The sequence below is a fragment of the Camelus ferus genome, chromosome 10, assembly GCF_009834535.1.
Source record: "Camelus ferus isolate YT-003-E chromosome 10, BCGSAC_Cfer_1.0, whole genome shotgun sequence".
Lineage (NCBI taxonomy): Eukaryota > Metazoa > Chordata > Mammalia > Artiodactyla > Camelidae > Camelus > Camelus ferus.
The window spans coordinates 71930390-71944908 of record NC_045705.1 but is presented as its reverse complement, the minus strand read 5'-3'; the positions used below and the strand labels follow the sequence as shown (position 1 = coordinate 71944908).

At 56.8% G+C, this 14519-nt stretch overlaps 2 protein-coding genes across 7 annotated transcripts; both read right to left on the bottom strand.

The window, feature by feature from the left end:
- Positions 1-153: 153 nt before the first annotated feature.
- On the bottom strand, positions 154-6444 carry CDHR5 (cadherin related family member 5). 6 transcript variants are annotated; one of them, XM_032490330.1, is made up of 15 exons: positions 6310-6444; positions 6058-6233; positions 5697-5747; positions 4394-4486; positions 4148-4249; positions 3934-4044; positions 3660-3830; positions 3007-3097; positions 2779-2876; positions 2472-2672; positions 2254-2367; positions 2095-2179; positions 1691-2008; positions 977-1167; positions 154-677 (listed from the first exon to the last, which is right to left on the bottom strand). In XM_032490330.1, exons 1-15 carry the CDS (start codon positions 6362-6364, stop codon positions 246-248), a joined length of 2289 nt encoding a protein of 762 aa, XP_032346221.1. In that variant the 5' UTR covers positions 6365-6444; the 3' UTR covers positions 154-245. The 6 variants fall into 6 exon arrangements, with proteins under 6 accessions (XP_032346221.1, XP_032346222.1, XP_032346223.1 ...); XM_032490331.1 differs by having other exon boundaries at positions 977-1164; XM_032490332.1 differs by having other exon boundaries at positions 1691-1981.
- A 98-nt stretch (positions 6445-6542) lies between these two features.
- SCT (secretin) lies at positions 6543-13059 on the bottom strand. Its single transcript, XM_032490336.1, has 4 exons — positions 8614-13059; positions 8421-8522; positions 8217-8309; positions 6543-8013 (listed from the first exon to the last, which is right to left on the bottom strand). Exons 1-4 carry the CDS (start codon positions 9147-9149, stop codon positions 7899-7901), a joined length of 846 nt encoding a protein of 281 aa, XP_032346227.1. The 5' UTR covers positions 9150-13059; the 3' UTR covers positions 6543-7898.
- Between the last annotated feature and the right edge of the window lie 1460 nt (positions 13060-14519).

Genomic DNA, 14519 nt, shown 5'->3' with positions numbered 1-14519 from the left:
CGCCGGGCGCTTTCGGCCGGCCGGACGCGACTCCGCCCCCGCTGCGCACCCGGCGTGTTCCCGGAGGACTCGCTGCCCGGCGCTGAGCGAATGGGCCTCGTCGCGACCACCCCCACCGGCAGCCGCTCGGGGAAGGCCCTACACACCGCCGCTGATCTAAAAATGTCACTTTATTCTGCGCAATGAGGGGACGGGGAGAAGGGCCAGGCTGACTCGGGTCCAGAGGGGGAGGCGGGGAGGCCACGCTAGAAGTAGATGGAGTCAGCGCCTGGCGGGTCCTCCGTACCCCTGCCCGGTCCTGCGTCCGAGCCCGCGTCGCCGCTGCCCTCGCTGCCTGAGTCGCCCGCGCCGTCTGCTTCCGAGGCGGGCTCGTTGAGGACCACCACGTCAGCCTCTGCCCCGATGTCCTCGCCAAACCACACGGCCTTGTAGCCACCTTCAGGGCGCCGCTCCTTGGTCAGGATGGACCTGACGGCTGCAGGGTCTTCCCCATCCCGGGCCGCTGCTGGGGACTCGGGGACATGATGGAGGGTGGCAGGGCTGGGGGACGTGGGCCCCGGGGTCACAGGCTCTGGGGTTGGGGGCCGGCCGGGTCTGGGTGAGGGGCTAGGGGCCGGTGCCCAGTTAGCCTCCTCGCTGACGAAAGCCTGGTTGTCAAAGCCTTGGGGCTGGGGCTCCTGGGGCAGAGGGAGCCAGAGGTCAACCAAGCCTGCCCTGGCTTGGCCCAGTCCTCCCCTCCCCAGAGACAGGACACTAGTCCCTCCCTGTGCTCTGCCTCTCTCTGCCCCCTTCCCATCCTTTGGACTCCACCGCATCACTCCTCTCCTGGACTGACTCCTGGTTTCCATCCCGCAGCCTCTCCACTGCCCCCCAATCTGTTGCTCCGTCCTCTTGATGCCTATCTCGGCCTGCCTGTTCACTCTCCTCTGTCTCTCAGTTGGCCCTCTCCAGTCCTGTTCCCAACCCAGGGCCTCACCAGAGCTTTGCCAGAGCAGCACTTGAGTCGGTGGCCGTAGAGCTTGTGGACCAGGACCATGAGGGCGATCAGAGCCAGAAGGAGCAGCGCCCCCAGCACCCCACCCAGCGCCGCCATCTCCACTGCTGAGAAGCGCTGGTCCCCACTTGGCTTGTTTGTAGTGCTGCCTCCTCCTGCCCCAGACGTCCCTGCTGACACCACCACTGCCCCTTTACTGCCACACCCCAGGCACGCCCGTGCCAACCTGTGGCAAGCTCGGGACCCCCTGAGAACAAGCAGGCCTGGTTCTGGGGAGTGGCACTTTTGATCCCCCACAAAGGAGCTGTGTGTTCCCCAGGAGCCCGATAGGCCAGGCTCCTGAAGGGGGCGGGGAGAAGGGGGTCAGAGGCCACCAGTTCCAGGTGGAAGGCAGGGGGTCCAGTATCACAGGAAGGGGTATGAGGGCCATGTGGGGCCATTGGGGTGAACGGCCCCAGAATTGAGGGGTTCACTGGATCCCAAATCTGGCCTCTGTCCCGCCCTCCACACGCCTTCCCTAGTTCACGTCCTGGGCTCCCCCAGGACCTGTCTGTCCCCCAGACCACAGCAGACCTCTCCTTGAGGTTTCATGGTCTGTATGGTCACACCAGGCCGACCTGGGGCGGACCCTGCCCTACACTGGCCACCTAGAGTCAGGTGGCATAAGGGTGACTCTAGGGCAAATAGAGGTGCTACCTGAGGACCAGGGGGTCCTGCTGGGCCCAGGGGACGTCAGCGGAGAGGTTCCTGGTTTCGAGGTCTGTGCTGAGCCCCCACTGGGTGAGGCTGGTGTTGGGGAGGGGCTGGTTCCCGCACTGGAGGGCCCCCCAGGCATGGAGGAGGCAGATGGCCTCAGAGTTGTGCCTGAGGAGGGGTACGGGCCAGGACCCCCTCCAGAGCTGGTCGTGGAGGGCCCCTGAGAGGGTGCAGGGGGCCCGGGGACTTCCAAAGTGGTGCTGCTTGAGGGTCTGGTCGTTCCGGCCATCTCTGGGGATGTGGGGGAGTCGGGGGGGCCTGGAGCCAGGGACAGGGCTCGGGCTTGCCACTGTCCCCAGCCAGAAGCCCTCCCTGCGCCAACCTGGGACCCCCGGGAGGCCTACCTGTGGGGGCGGGCTCCTGTTCTGAGACTTGAATCTCCACGACTGTAGTCGCTGTGCCTGAGGTCACTGTGTTCTTGGCCTCAACCTGGGCAGAAGAGGGCTTGTCCCTCTTGGGCCCCACCTTAACCCCCGCCCCTGGAGATACTGCCCACCCCTCACCTCTGCATAGAAGACGCCGGTGTGCACCAGCAAGGCGTTGGTCAGCACTGCCTCCCCGTCCATTCGGAAGTTGGAGTTGTTGGTGATTTGATACGTGATGGCCGAGTTGAGGTCCTGGACACGGCCCCAGTGAGTCCTGGGTCCAAGCTGCTTCCCAAACTCCCCGAAGCCACCCCCAGAGGAAGGCCAGGCAGACCCAGGGACACGACGGTGCCTACTGGAAACTCAGGGTCCTGGGCCCGGATCCTCAGAGGCTGGGAAGGGGCAGCTGCATCCTTGACGGCCACGCCCACCCCAGAACCACGCGCCACGGTGCCGCGGTACAGGCTCTCGGGGAAGCGGGGCAGGCTCCCGTTGGCATCTCGGGCCTCCACCATGACCTGGGTCACGGAGTACCGGCCGTGGTCTGCCTGCTCACCCTGGGGGTGGGGGAGGCAGCAGTGACCAGCAGGTCCTTCCAGGGGAGCCCTGCAGCCTGCGGCCCAAGAAGGGCCCCTGGAGACCTGGCCTTATGCAGGCACTCACCTTGACCACCAGAAGGAAGGTCTTGGGGCTGGGGACACTCTTGCTCATGGTGAGGTTGCCTGTGCTGGCATCAATGGAGAATGTGCCGTCCTCGTGTCCTGGGAGGATGGAGAGATGCTTGGGCCCCGGTACCCTCCGGAGGCCTGAAGTCCCAGGGCCCCAGCTGGCTCTGCCCACGTGGCCAGCCCCCTAGAGGGGAGAGAAGCTGGGGGGCTGGTGCTCACTCACCCTTCATGAAGCTGTAGACAATGGGCTGGCTGATGGCCCAGTCCCCGTCCACGGCGTAGATGGGCCCGGGCTGCAGGACAAGGGCGCCTGGCTGCGGGATTGGGGAGGGGAGGGAATGCCGTGGAGCTGGTGCCGTGGCCTCGGGCCCCTCCCGCACCCCTCCAGGAGGTCTGGAGTAGCCCTGATGGGCAGCCAGGGACACAGTCCAGTTGTCCGGCCCCACTGCCCACCACACCTTCGGACCAATTGCTAATGAGCCAGTTTGCCCAAAGTCATTTGATTGATCTGAATGACATGTGTCTACTTAAGAGGCAGCCATGTGGGATGGACAAAGCTCACATAGAGGTCTGGGCCCCTCGCACAGGGCAGGGGCCCTGGTGGCTGAACCAGACCCCACTCCTCAGGAGCCCCCTGATATCCAGCCCAGCTCCCTACCCATTCACGCGGTGTCCAGGGAGCACTGTCTGGCTCTGCCTGAGGACAGCTGGGCCCATTCCCTCACTTGAATTTCAGAGGCTCTGTGCCCTCCTCACCACCGTGGGTTTGGGTGAGATTGGTTTAGGAAGGAACATTCACATGTGCTTGAAAATCACAACCAAATCTGGCCCCGTGGCAGCCAGGCCCCACGCCCTGCCTCTCTCTGTCCCCGGTACCAGTTTGTGGCCTGTGGGCACAGTCCCCTGGTACTGGGCTTGGATGCAGACGTAAGCGTCCGAGTAGGTGCAGGGCAGGAACCAGGGGGGCCGCAGGTCAGCAGGCTGCACTTCCAGGACCAAGGTGGCTGTGGCCGTGTGGCTGGGCTCCACATTCTCTTCCTGTGTGTCCTGCAAACAGCGCAGCCCTGCGGGTCAGGCCAGGGAGTCCAGGCAGGAGCAGCTTGCATAGGCACTTGAGCGTCTGGGACTCGGGCGGGAGTGGCCTGCTCACCCGCACCAGCAGCTGGAAGGTCATGTTCCGACACTTTTCGAAGTCCAGGGGCTGGTCCAGCCGCAGCGCTGGGCGGTTTGTACCCATCAGGGAGAAGAAGTCACTGGCACCCTAGGGCGGTGGGGGGACTCAGCCCGGAACCCTGGGAGGACGAGCATAGGTGGGGATGCCCAGAGGGAGGGGCCAGCCAAGGGCAGGGGTGAGGGGCACTGACCAGAGTCACTTCCTGGAGGATATAGAACAAGATGTCATCTTTGTCAAGGTCCTGGGCCTCCAGTTCTGTCTCAGGGATGATGGTGGTATTCACTTTAGTGTCCTGGGGGCAGGGAGGTGGGAGATTGGTCTCGTCACGCCCCTGACCCCCATGGACCAACTCCCTCTGACCACCACCCTCTACCCTCTGGCTCCCACCCCGGGTTCTGATGCCCCAGGTGGCACCAGCCCTGTCCATCCCACTCACCTCAGGCACCTTCCAGACCCTGGCCACATACGGGAACTGGGGCGCGTTATCATTGACATCCAGCACAGACACAAACACCCTCAGCTGGGTCACCTGGAGGAGGGGACAGGGTCCCCGACCCAGCGGGGTGCACTCGTTCTAGGTGAGGGGTGCCGTTTCCAAGACAGCCCCCTGCCCTGGGGCTCCTGCTTCAGCAGGAATTACAGACTAGGAACAAAAAGCCAGTTAGAAAGCACAAAGGAGCGGATGCCCTGGGGAGAGTAACGCAGACGCTGGGGATGCAACCAGGGAGCCCCACAGGAGAGAACAGCAAAGCAATTGAACTTCCTCAAGCGTAAATCTCACAGAAAGCCAGGAGACCTATAGATTGAAAGAGACGTGAGAGAAACAGTGACATCAGGTGCACCAGGGGGATCCTGCTTGGATCTTGATTCACACAGGAAACTGAAAGACTCCTCCGGAACTGGGAAGCGCAGACAACAGATGTCGTTGTTCATGCTAAGGAGTCAGTCCCTGCCTTTTTCGGGGCTGACAGCGCTAACCCAGTGACAGTTAAGAAGCGTCCTTATCTCTGAGAGTCTCATCCCGAGCTATCTGTGGGTGCTGTGCTGTGATGTCGGGTGGGGCACCCACAGGGCTCAGAAGGAACTGCTGAGCTGGCTGGGGTTGGGGGGAGGTGCTAGAGTTGCAGCAGAACAAGGGGGTGGGCGCCTCTCCCAGCAGGTGGGGGACGGTGAGAGGGAGCGGGTGGGGGCCAGGGCTCAGTGCCGCCCTGCATGTGTCTGAGTTATCTGGGCAGAGACTGGTGCTTGCTTTGCCAGGTAGGGTCATCTCCTGCTGTCTGGGGAGTGGACTGGGGTAGGCAGGGCCAAAAGGGGAGCAAAGAACCAGCTGGAAGGTGCTGGTGGACGAAGCCTGAGGTGGGGAGGTGGGGAGGCAGAGCCAACAGATTTGCTGGAGGACGGATGTGGGGAGAGGGAGGGGAGACTGAGCTGGCAGGGCAAGGCGCCTGCGGGGCAGAGGGCCTTGGGTCTCGAGCCGGGGGTGTCTGTGGGGAGTGTGATGTCCATCCGGGGCCGAGTTTATGCGTCTGCAGCTCAAGGCAGAGTCTGGCCCAGAGGAAGTGTGGGCGTTGCCAGCAAACTGGTGACACTTAAAAACTGCACTGCTGGATGAGGTCACCAGGGAGTGACCGTGGACCAGGCAGAGCAGAGCACAGAGGTCCAAGCGGGAACACTCTGACATCACAGGTGAGGGTGGGGACACAGGGAGATGCCAGGAGGGGGTCGGGGGTGGGACTCACCGTGGTGTCACCGCTTTTGCATTCCAGTTGTGCCTGCAGCATTGAGTTCTCCTGTAGGTGCGGGTGGGGGTTGGGAATCACCTGGCCAGCCAGCCCCATTTCACAGGTGAGGAGACTGAGGCCAAGAGCAGCATGTACTTGCCCTGGGTCCCCATCATCCATGCTGAGTCCAGAGGGCATCTGGCCCGGGGCAGCTTCGTCCCCTGAGGCCCCACCCTCTCTGGGCCAGCCTTCAGCCTGAGAGGCCCCCTGGGCAAACTGAGCCCCAGATATCCCCAGAGAGCCCTTCTCCATGGAGGAGTGTCAGCCCCTCCTGCTGCCCCCTCCCTGGGCACAACCAACCCAGGGCTGCTGTCTGCACCTCATAGTCAGGGGTCACGTTGAGAAACAGCTGAGTCCCCTGGATTCGAAATGCGAAGCGGGTGGACGAGGGTCCGAGGGTCACCTGCTGGCCCTCGGGGACGTAGATGTCAAGCAGGGGCTCACTGGAATTCGTGTTCTCCTTGACTTCGAAGACGGTCTTGTCCACCGAGCAGACTGGAAATCGGAGAAGAAGGGTCAGGCCTTCAGCCTCCTGCCCACCACCAAGCCCCCCTGCCGCTGCCCCCAGTACCCTGGGCCTGGGCTGTGGCCATGAGCAGCGGGAGCAGCAGGGCCCAAGTCCGCATCTTGGCAGCGGACGGCCTGAAGGAGGGTCTGAGACTGCCTGGTGTCCAGGACCCTCTGAGCAGCCGTGGCACTGGCGCAGTCTTTGCCTGGGCGACCTTCGCCCCTGCCAGGCACCGCCCCACTTTATGATCCTTTACGACCGGAGGACTGGCCTCCACCAAGGGGGATCCCGCTGGCCGTCCCCGGCCAGGCCCAGCCAACAGCCAGGAGGAGGGGACCTGGTGGTTCCCTGGCAGGAGCTGGGCCACATGCAGGGGCTGACAGGGGCTCAACCCAACGAGCCAAGACACGAGGCACTTTGAGAGCTGCGGGGGCACCAAGGTTCTGGGCGGTATAGGCTGGTGTGGGCTGGGGTGGGGCTGGAGCTGGGGTGGGCTTCTGTGTTTGCTGTACCTGCTCCCAACCCAGGCTGTCCCTCTGCCGGCTCCTCTGCCAGAATCACAGTGGGCACAGCTCCCAAGGCAGCCAGTGAGGGTCAGACCAGAAGTGCCCCCTCCAGGCCCACCTCCTCTCCCTGAGCCAACCCTCCAGGTCTGGAAGGGAAAAGCCATTTGTGTCCTCAGGACTCCCTGCCTGTCCCAGTAACCAGCTGGCCTCAGCCAGGTGGGCCAGGCAGGCAAGGTGATGGAGATGGCAGGGCTTTAGGGGGCTGGGAGGTCCTGGGGGGCCCTGGGTCCCAACAGAGAGGGGTCCTGGCAAGGGTCCTTGGCCCAGGCCCCCAACCACCCTTCCTCCATCTTTCCTCGGCCCCCAAGCCCGTTATCTGGCAGAGGCTGCTAGGCGGGGTTGGGAGGGAGGGAAGGGGCTGCTGTGATGAGGGGTGGAGTCCTCCGCCTTCCCACCTCCCACTGCAGCGCAGGGCCTGAAAACACTGTCCCCGACACCCCTGGTGTCTGCTGGTGACCGCGCAGCCCTGCCTGTGCCAGTGGTCCTGCAAGGGCTCCAGGAGCTCCAGCACCTCTTGGGGCCTCATCCCAGCACCTCTTGGGGCCTCATCCCCGCCCCTGCTCCACAGACTCCTGGTGGGGGGAGTCAAGCCGCTCTTCCGAGACCACGTGGCCCAGACCTGCAGCCAGGATTCCTGCAGCCAGGATTCCTGCTCAGGTCCTTTCCCTGGGGGCGCCTACCTCCCCACATCATAACCACGCGGCCCCGGGACAGCAGCTGGGGATGTCTGAGCCCCCCAGCCCCTGAATGTTTGCTGAGTGGATGACAGGGCGCCCCGAGGACGCCCAGGGAGTTAAAGAAGCTGGAAGGTGAGACTCCCCACTGGCTTCCCAGGGTTAAAGGGCAGCTGGGTGTGGGCACAGCCCTAGAATCCAGTGGATGGTCCCTGCTTCCTGCCAACAGCCCTGCCCTGCAGTGGCTTTCTCCATGGCACCCAGATGGCACACAGAGCGGACTTCCAGGCCAGGGTCTGCATTCCTCCTTTATTGGTGCCACGTGCAGCCCTTCCACAACCTCCTCCCCCGACTCCCTCCCGGTCCAGGCTCCTCTTGTCCATGGAGGGGAGGATCCATCTTCCTCAGGGCCTCATCTAGGTCCCTCAGCAGCGGGGATGGCCGGCTCTGACATCATGACCCCAGCCCTCAGTCCAGGAAGCAGCTGGGGAGACCAGACCCGGTCCACGGGGGCCCTCAGGGACATCCTGCAGAGATAGCAAGGTTAGGTGGGGGCCGAGGGCTTGATGCTGGAGATCGCTGGCCACCTGGTGAAACCAGGCCTCCTCTGGTCCCCAGCGGAGACGGTTTCACCTTCCCAGGCCCCTGGCCCAGTGCCGCCCAGACCCAGGGTGCCCCAGGGATGGCCTGGGGCGGGAGGTCTTAACGCGGGGATGGGGACAGTGCTCACCAGGCCTGCAGGGAGGGCCTGTCTACCCACAGCAGGCAGAGGTGGCTCTCAGAGGACTTGGTCCAGGTGGTGCTGCTCTCTGTGTCCTGCTCGCTGCCCCCCACCCCAGATCAAAATTAGTCCTGGAGCTGGGGAGTGGTCACTGCTAATGTGGGCGCCCCACCGCGGGTCTCCCCGGCCCGCGGGGGGCGCCCGGCCCCTCACCTGCGCTTCCCTACCAGGCCCTGCAGAAGCCGCTGCAGCTGCGCGCTCTCACGCAGGCGGCTGAGCTCGCTCGTGAACGTCCCGTCCGAGTGTCTCGGGGCCCTGAGGAGGGGACGGGGCCGCGGACGGGTCAGGGCCGGGCCTTGGTGGGGGCCGGAGGAGCGGGCCTGGGCACCCAGGACCGCGGGCTCACCTGGGGGGCGCGGGGCGCGCCGTGCAGCCTCCGAGTAACAGCAGCAGCAGCAGCAGCAGCAGCAGCAGCAGGGCCCGCGTGGCCATGGTGGGCGCGCCGAGGCGGGGGCTGAGAGGCGGCCGGGCCGCGGCCCCTTTATAGGAGCGCCGGGCCAGGGGCTGGGGGCGAGGGGGTCGGCGCCGCGCCGGCTCCGCGCCGCCCGAGCCGCGCCCCATCGATCGCGCGGGAAGGTCAGGGCCGCCCCCCCAGCTGTTGCCCCGGCCGGCCGCCCGCCCCCACCGCCGCGGTGGCGCCCCTCGGGCGGGCCCGCGGGGCGGGGGCGGTGACTGAGACCCGCAGGGGAGCAGCCTGTGCGGAGGCCGGGCCTGGCCGCCCGGGGCCCGGGAGGGGCAGGCGCGAGGGGCCGGGCCGGGGCGAGGGCCGGGCGACCCGAAGCCGAAGCCGCAGGCCGAGTGACCCTTTCCCCCTGGCCGGGCGTGGGGCGGCGGGAGGAGCGGCGGGCAGGGGGGCTGGCGGGCCGCAGGGCGCCTGGGCATCTCTTTGCTTTTTCCCAGGCAGGAGAGACCTGCGCGCACTTCACGCTGGGGTAGGAGGTGGACGGACGTGCAGACGGAGGGTAGAGAAGGGGCGGGCAGCGGGAGTCGCTGGGTTGAGGAGCCTCAGGCCTTTCACACCAGCACCCACCAAGTCCTGAGTCGTAACTGACAGCGCTAGTAAACGGAGCTACAGGCTGGTTGTTCATGGGTCAAACTTCACATGCATTTTAAAAATAATCAGTAGACTTTTTTTTTTTAAGAGCAGTTTTAGGTTTACAGAAAAATTGAGCTGTAAGTACAGGGTATTCACACACACACACACACACACACACACCCAGCCTCCTCTCCCCAACACCATGTCTTCATTTTGGACATTTGTGACAATTGATGAACCAACAGTAATGCATTATTAACTAAACCCAAAATTTACATTACGGTGCATCCTGGTATTGCACAGTCTATGGGTTTTGGCAAATGTACAAGTATCCACATTGCAGACAGGGTCACACAACGTTTCACTGCCCAGAAAACCCCAGGTGTTCCTCCTGCTCACCCTCCCCCCCCCAACCCCTGATCTGTTTACAGTCGCCATAGTGTGCCTTTTGCAGAATGTTGTCCAGCTGGAATCATCCAGTCTGCATCCTTTTCAGATCTACTTTTTTCACTTAGTCATGTGCATTTAAGGTTCCTCCATGTCCTTTCATGGCCTGACAGCGCATTTCTTTTTAGCGCTGAATAATACTCCATGGTCTGAATGTGCCACAGTTTATTCCTCCATTCACCTGCTAAAGGACATCTTGGTTGCTTCCAAGTTTTGACAATTATGAATAAAGCTGCTATAAACATCCACGTGCAGGTTTTTGTGTGGACATAAATTCTGAACTCCCTTGGGTAAATATCAAGGAGCAAGATTGTTCAGTCGTGTGGTAAGACCATGTTTCACTTTGTAAGAAACCGCCAGACTGTCTTCCAAAGTAGCTGCACATTTTGCATCCACACCAGTCCAGGTGCAGTGGCATCTCACTGTTGTCTTCTTTACACATATTTTTAAACAGCTACTGTGGCCTCGTCTTGCACAAATTTGGCAAATTTAAACCCCTAAACTTTAACAGCACTGACCAATTAATTACATTCATGAGAACACTCCAAACTCCAATTACTAATTTAACCAGTCAGATTTCTTGGAACTTCAAACACTTAAGTGACCAGGCAGATCTTCATAAGAAAAATCTTACTATTAAAAAAAAATTAACATGCAGTGCAATGGACTTCTAAAAAATTTACATATGGTGAAATTAACATACAGTTAAAAAAATGAATTTTGACACAGGTATAGATTTGTGTAACTACCACCCCAATCAGGATACAGAACAACTCCACGACCAGAGAATCCCCTCCTGCTGCCCTGGGTGGTCACATGCACTGCCCTGAGTGACTTGGGTCACACCTGCTTGAGGTCACAGGAGCACAGAGGGACAGATTGAGAGTGAGATGGGTTCCAAGTGGGGGGCTGAGGCCAAGGAGAGGCGGGCTGTGTCCTGCACACACTGTGGCCGCTCACCCTCACGCTGGTCGCCCTGAAATGTGGCAGGTAAGAGCCCCACGCCCTGCCAGGCGACTGGAACCAGGAAAGAGATGCCTGAAGACCTGGGACACATGCAGCTCAAACCTTGCCTGGCTGGACACTGCTTTGAAACGCACAATGCGAGCCACACAAAATGCCACATCCCACCCACAGATTCAGGAGGAGCTGCAGGGGTTCTCAGGACTCAGGGCCCAGCTGGGTCCTCGTCACAAATGCACAGAGGGAAGTCAGCTTCTGTGAGCAGCTATGCAAGGCCTCAAATGGGACCTCACTCTGTGTGTGTGTGTGGGGGGGGGATTCCTCCTAATAGCCAGTTTCTGGGTCCAGGAGTCGCAGAGAGAATAAGCAGCTTTATTTTTCCAGAGTAGAAGGTAGGAGGGAGCATATTGGAAGCATGTTAATTTACCTCACGGAGACATACTTTGACTAAATAAGCAAAGCACAGAAAATATTCTCTACCCTTCCACTGAGATTTAAATGTCAAGTTCAAGTAAACTGTATCTACTCTCAGTTCTACCTTAGGAGGTTGTAGGAGGACATTGAAAGGAATGATTTCTCTCAAATCTACAACTGCTCCGCTCTTCCCTGCAAAATCCAGTGTGACATAGGCTACATCTGGCTGGATGCTTTCAGGAAGTGAGCCAGGGACCCACAGTCCTACAGTGTAAGCTTACTGTGGCCACCATGAACATCCCCTTTATTATCCTTGAGAATTAAACCCATGCAGACGTAGACCCGGCAGTCGGACGGGCTCCCGTGCGTCACTGCTCGGCTTCAGTCGTGGACCAGTGTTCTCCACCCCATCAACTGTCTCTCTTTTTTTCCAGCTAATTTTGGAGCAGATCTCAGAAATGTTACCATTTCATCTGCAAGGATTTCAGTATCGATCCCAAAAAGGCAAGGACTGTCAGGGGGAAGGGTACAGCTCAGTGGTGGACTGTGTGCTTAGCATGCACAAGGTCCTGGTTCAATCCCCAGTACTGCCATTAAAACTTTTTTTAATAAAATAATTAAATAAACCTAATTATCTCCCCCACCAAAAAAAAACAAAACAAAACAAAGATGAAGGCTGTCAGTTGTCGACTCCCCCACAAAGATCACCAAGGAAACCTGCTGATCAAACGAAGCTGAGTTACCGAGGCTGAGCAAGGATGAACGTGAGCCCACAGGCCTGGGGATGGTTCGAATGGGGGTTGGGAGAAGGCTGTTATAGGGACTTGGGTTCAGGGCTCGGCTGCCTGAGGAAGGGTCTTTCAGAGCAGGGAACTGGCAGGGACTGAGGAAAGGCTGTGAGCAGCTTAGGGCTGGGAACACAGGGAGACAGCAGTCAGTATTAATCTGGTGAAACTCATCAGTGTTCTCCTACTTTGTGGGTGAAAGATGTCTCCCAGGTGTCACCTCCTGAAGCATCACTGTTTCACGTAGATCTGGAATTTATCTAGTACATGACGTGAGGTGGTGACTCCGTTTCTTTTTTTCTCTGTGGCTGTCGCCGATGTCCAGCGTTGGTTACTGAACAGACCGTACCTCCTCCACTGCCCTAAAGTCACTGTCACTGTGAATCAGCTGTCTGTGTACATACAGGTCTCCTTCTGGCCTCCCTGTAATAAGCCTTTGGCCCACCTGCCGTTCCTTGTACTGTCTTAGCTGTAATGCCTCAATTCCTTCACTCTCCTAATGACGCTATTTTATTCTTAATATCTAACTAATCAAATCCGTTCACCCTGTTTTTCTTCAAGAGTGTCTTTGTTGTTTCTGACCCTCTGCATTTCCATGTAAATTGTAGAATCTGCTTGTCAAGGTCGACAGGAAGATGCCGTTAGGAGATTGATGGAAACTGCATCAAGTTGCTAGCCCACTTCTAGAACTGTATCAAGCTGTGCCTTTGAACTGCATTTCCCCGATGATGAGTGACATGCGGCATCTTTCATGTGCTTCTTGGTCATTGGTGATCTTCTTTGGAAAAATATCTGTTCAGTCCTTTGCCCATTTTTAAGTTGGGTTGTTTGTCTTGTTGTTGAGTTGCAAAAGTTCTTTATATGTAATGGATATTAGACTCTTACCAGATTGATATTTAAATATTTTACATATATTTCACTCTCCTGATAGTGTCCCTTGATGCACAAATGACTTTAATTTTTATGAAACCCAATCATCTATTTATTGATTTTATTTGTGCTTTCAGTGTTATATTTAAGAAAGCACTGCCAACTCCAAGGTCATGAAGATTTGCCCCTAAATTTCCTTCTAAGAGTTTGATAGTTTTAGATCATGTATGTAGGTCTTTGATCCATTTTGAGTTATTTTTTTAAAATATTTTATTTTATATTATTTTTTCCCATTCTTTTTAATTGAAGTATAGTCAGTTTACAATGTTGTGTCAGTTCTGATATACAGCATAATGCTTCACTCATACCATTCTTTTTAATTGAAGTATAGTCAGTTTACAATGTTGTGTCAGTTCTGATATACAGCATAATGCTTCACTCATACACATACATGCATCTGTTTGTTTTCGTATTCTTTTTCATCATAGGTCACTACAAGATGTTGAATATAGTTCCCTGCGCTATACAGAATAAACATGTTGTTTAGCTATTTTACATATAATAGTTAGTACTTGCAAATCTTGAACTCCCAATTTATCCCTTCCCACCCCCTTTCCCCCCATAAGTTTGTTCTCTATGTCTGAGTCCATTTCTGTTTCATAAATAGGCTCATTGGTGTCTTTTTTTCAGATTCTACATAGAAGTGATATCATATCTTATTTTTCTTTCTTTTTCTGGCTTACTTCACTTAGAATGACAATCTCCAGGTCCATCCATATTGCTGCAAATGGCATTATTTTATTCTTTTTTATATGGCTGAGTAGTATTCCATTGTATAAATATACCACAACTTCTTTATCCAGGCACCTGTTGATGGACATTTAGGTTGCTTCTATGTCTTGGCTATTGTATATAGTGCTGCTATGAACATTGGGGTGCAGGTGTCTTTTCAAATTGTATTTTTCTCCAGATATATGTCCAGGAGTGGGATCACTGGATCATAGGGTAAGTCTGTTTTTAGTTTTTTAAGGAACTTCCATACTGTCCTCCATAGTGGCTGCATCAATTTACATTCCACCAACAGTGTAGGAGGGTTCCCTGTTCCTTCTTTGACTTAATTTTTGTATGTGGTATGAGGTAAGGGTTCAACTTCATTGTTTTGCTGGTGGATACCCAGTTGTCCCAACACCATATGTTGAAAAAACTCTCCCTTCCCCATTAAATAGTCCTGACAGCCTTGCTGAAAATCAGTTGATCACAGATGGGTGGGTTTATATCTGAGTCCGCAGTTCTATTCCATTGATCTTTGTGTCTGTCCTTAATGCCAGTACCATACTGCCTTGATTCCTGTAGCTTTAGAGTAAGTTTTGAAACTGGCAGCTGCGCCAAATTTTTCTTTTTCAAGATTGCTTTGGTTATTTGGGGTTCCTTGAAATTCCATATGAATTTTAGGATTGGTTTTTCCGTTTCTTAAAAAGTCTATTGGGTTTTGATAGGGAGCACATCAAATTTGGGGATTCTGTGGCGAGAAAAACTATCTTAACAATATTAAGTGTTTCAATCCACAAAGATTAGATTTACTTATTTATGCCTTCTTTAATCTTTTCCAGTAAATGTTTTGTGGTTTTCAGTGTACAGGTCTTTTCACCTTCTTGGTTAAATTTATTACTAAGTATTTTATTCTTTTTGATGCTATTGCAAATGAATTATTTTCTTAATTTCATTTTTGGATTGTTT

Coding starts and splice junctions, on each gene's coding strand:
- CDHR5 (XM_032490330.1), bottom strand. CDS start 6,364: ATGCGGACTTGGGCCCTGCTGCTCCCGCTGCTCATGGCCACAGCCCAG. Junction 4,250..4,393: donor GGGTCTGGAAGGTGCCTGAG/GTGAGTGGGATG, acceptor CCCTGCCCCCAG/GACACTAAAGTGAATACCAC. Junction 678..976: donor GCTGCTCTGGCAAAGCTCTG/GTGAGGCCCTGG, acceptor CCTCTGCCCCAG/GAGCCCCAGCCCCAAGGCTT.
- SCT (XM_032490336.1), bottom strand. CDS start 9,149: ATGCCCAGGCGCCCTGCGGCCCGCCAGCCCCCCTGCCCGCCGCTCCTC. Junction 8,523..8,613: donor GCGCGCCCCGCGCCCCCCAG/GTGAGCCCGCGG, acceptor TCCCCTCCTCAG/GGCCCCGAGACACTCGGACG. Junction 8,014..8,216: donor AGGCCCTCCCTGCAGGCCTG/GTGAGCACTGTC, acceptor CTATCTCTGCAG/GATGTCCCTGAGGGCCCCCG.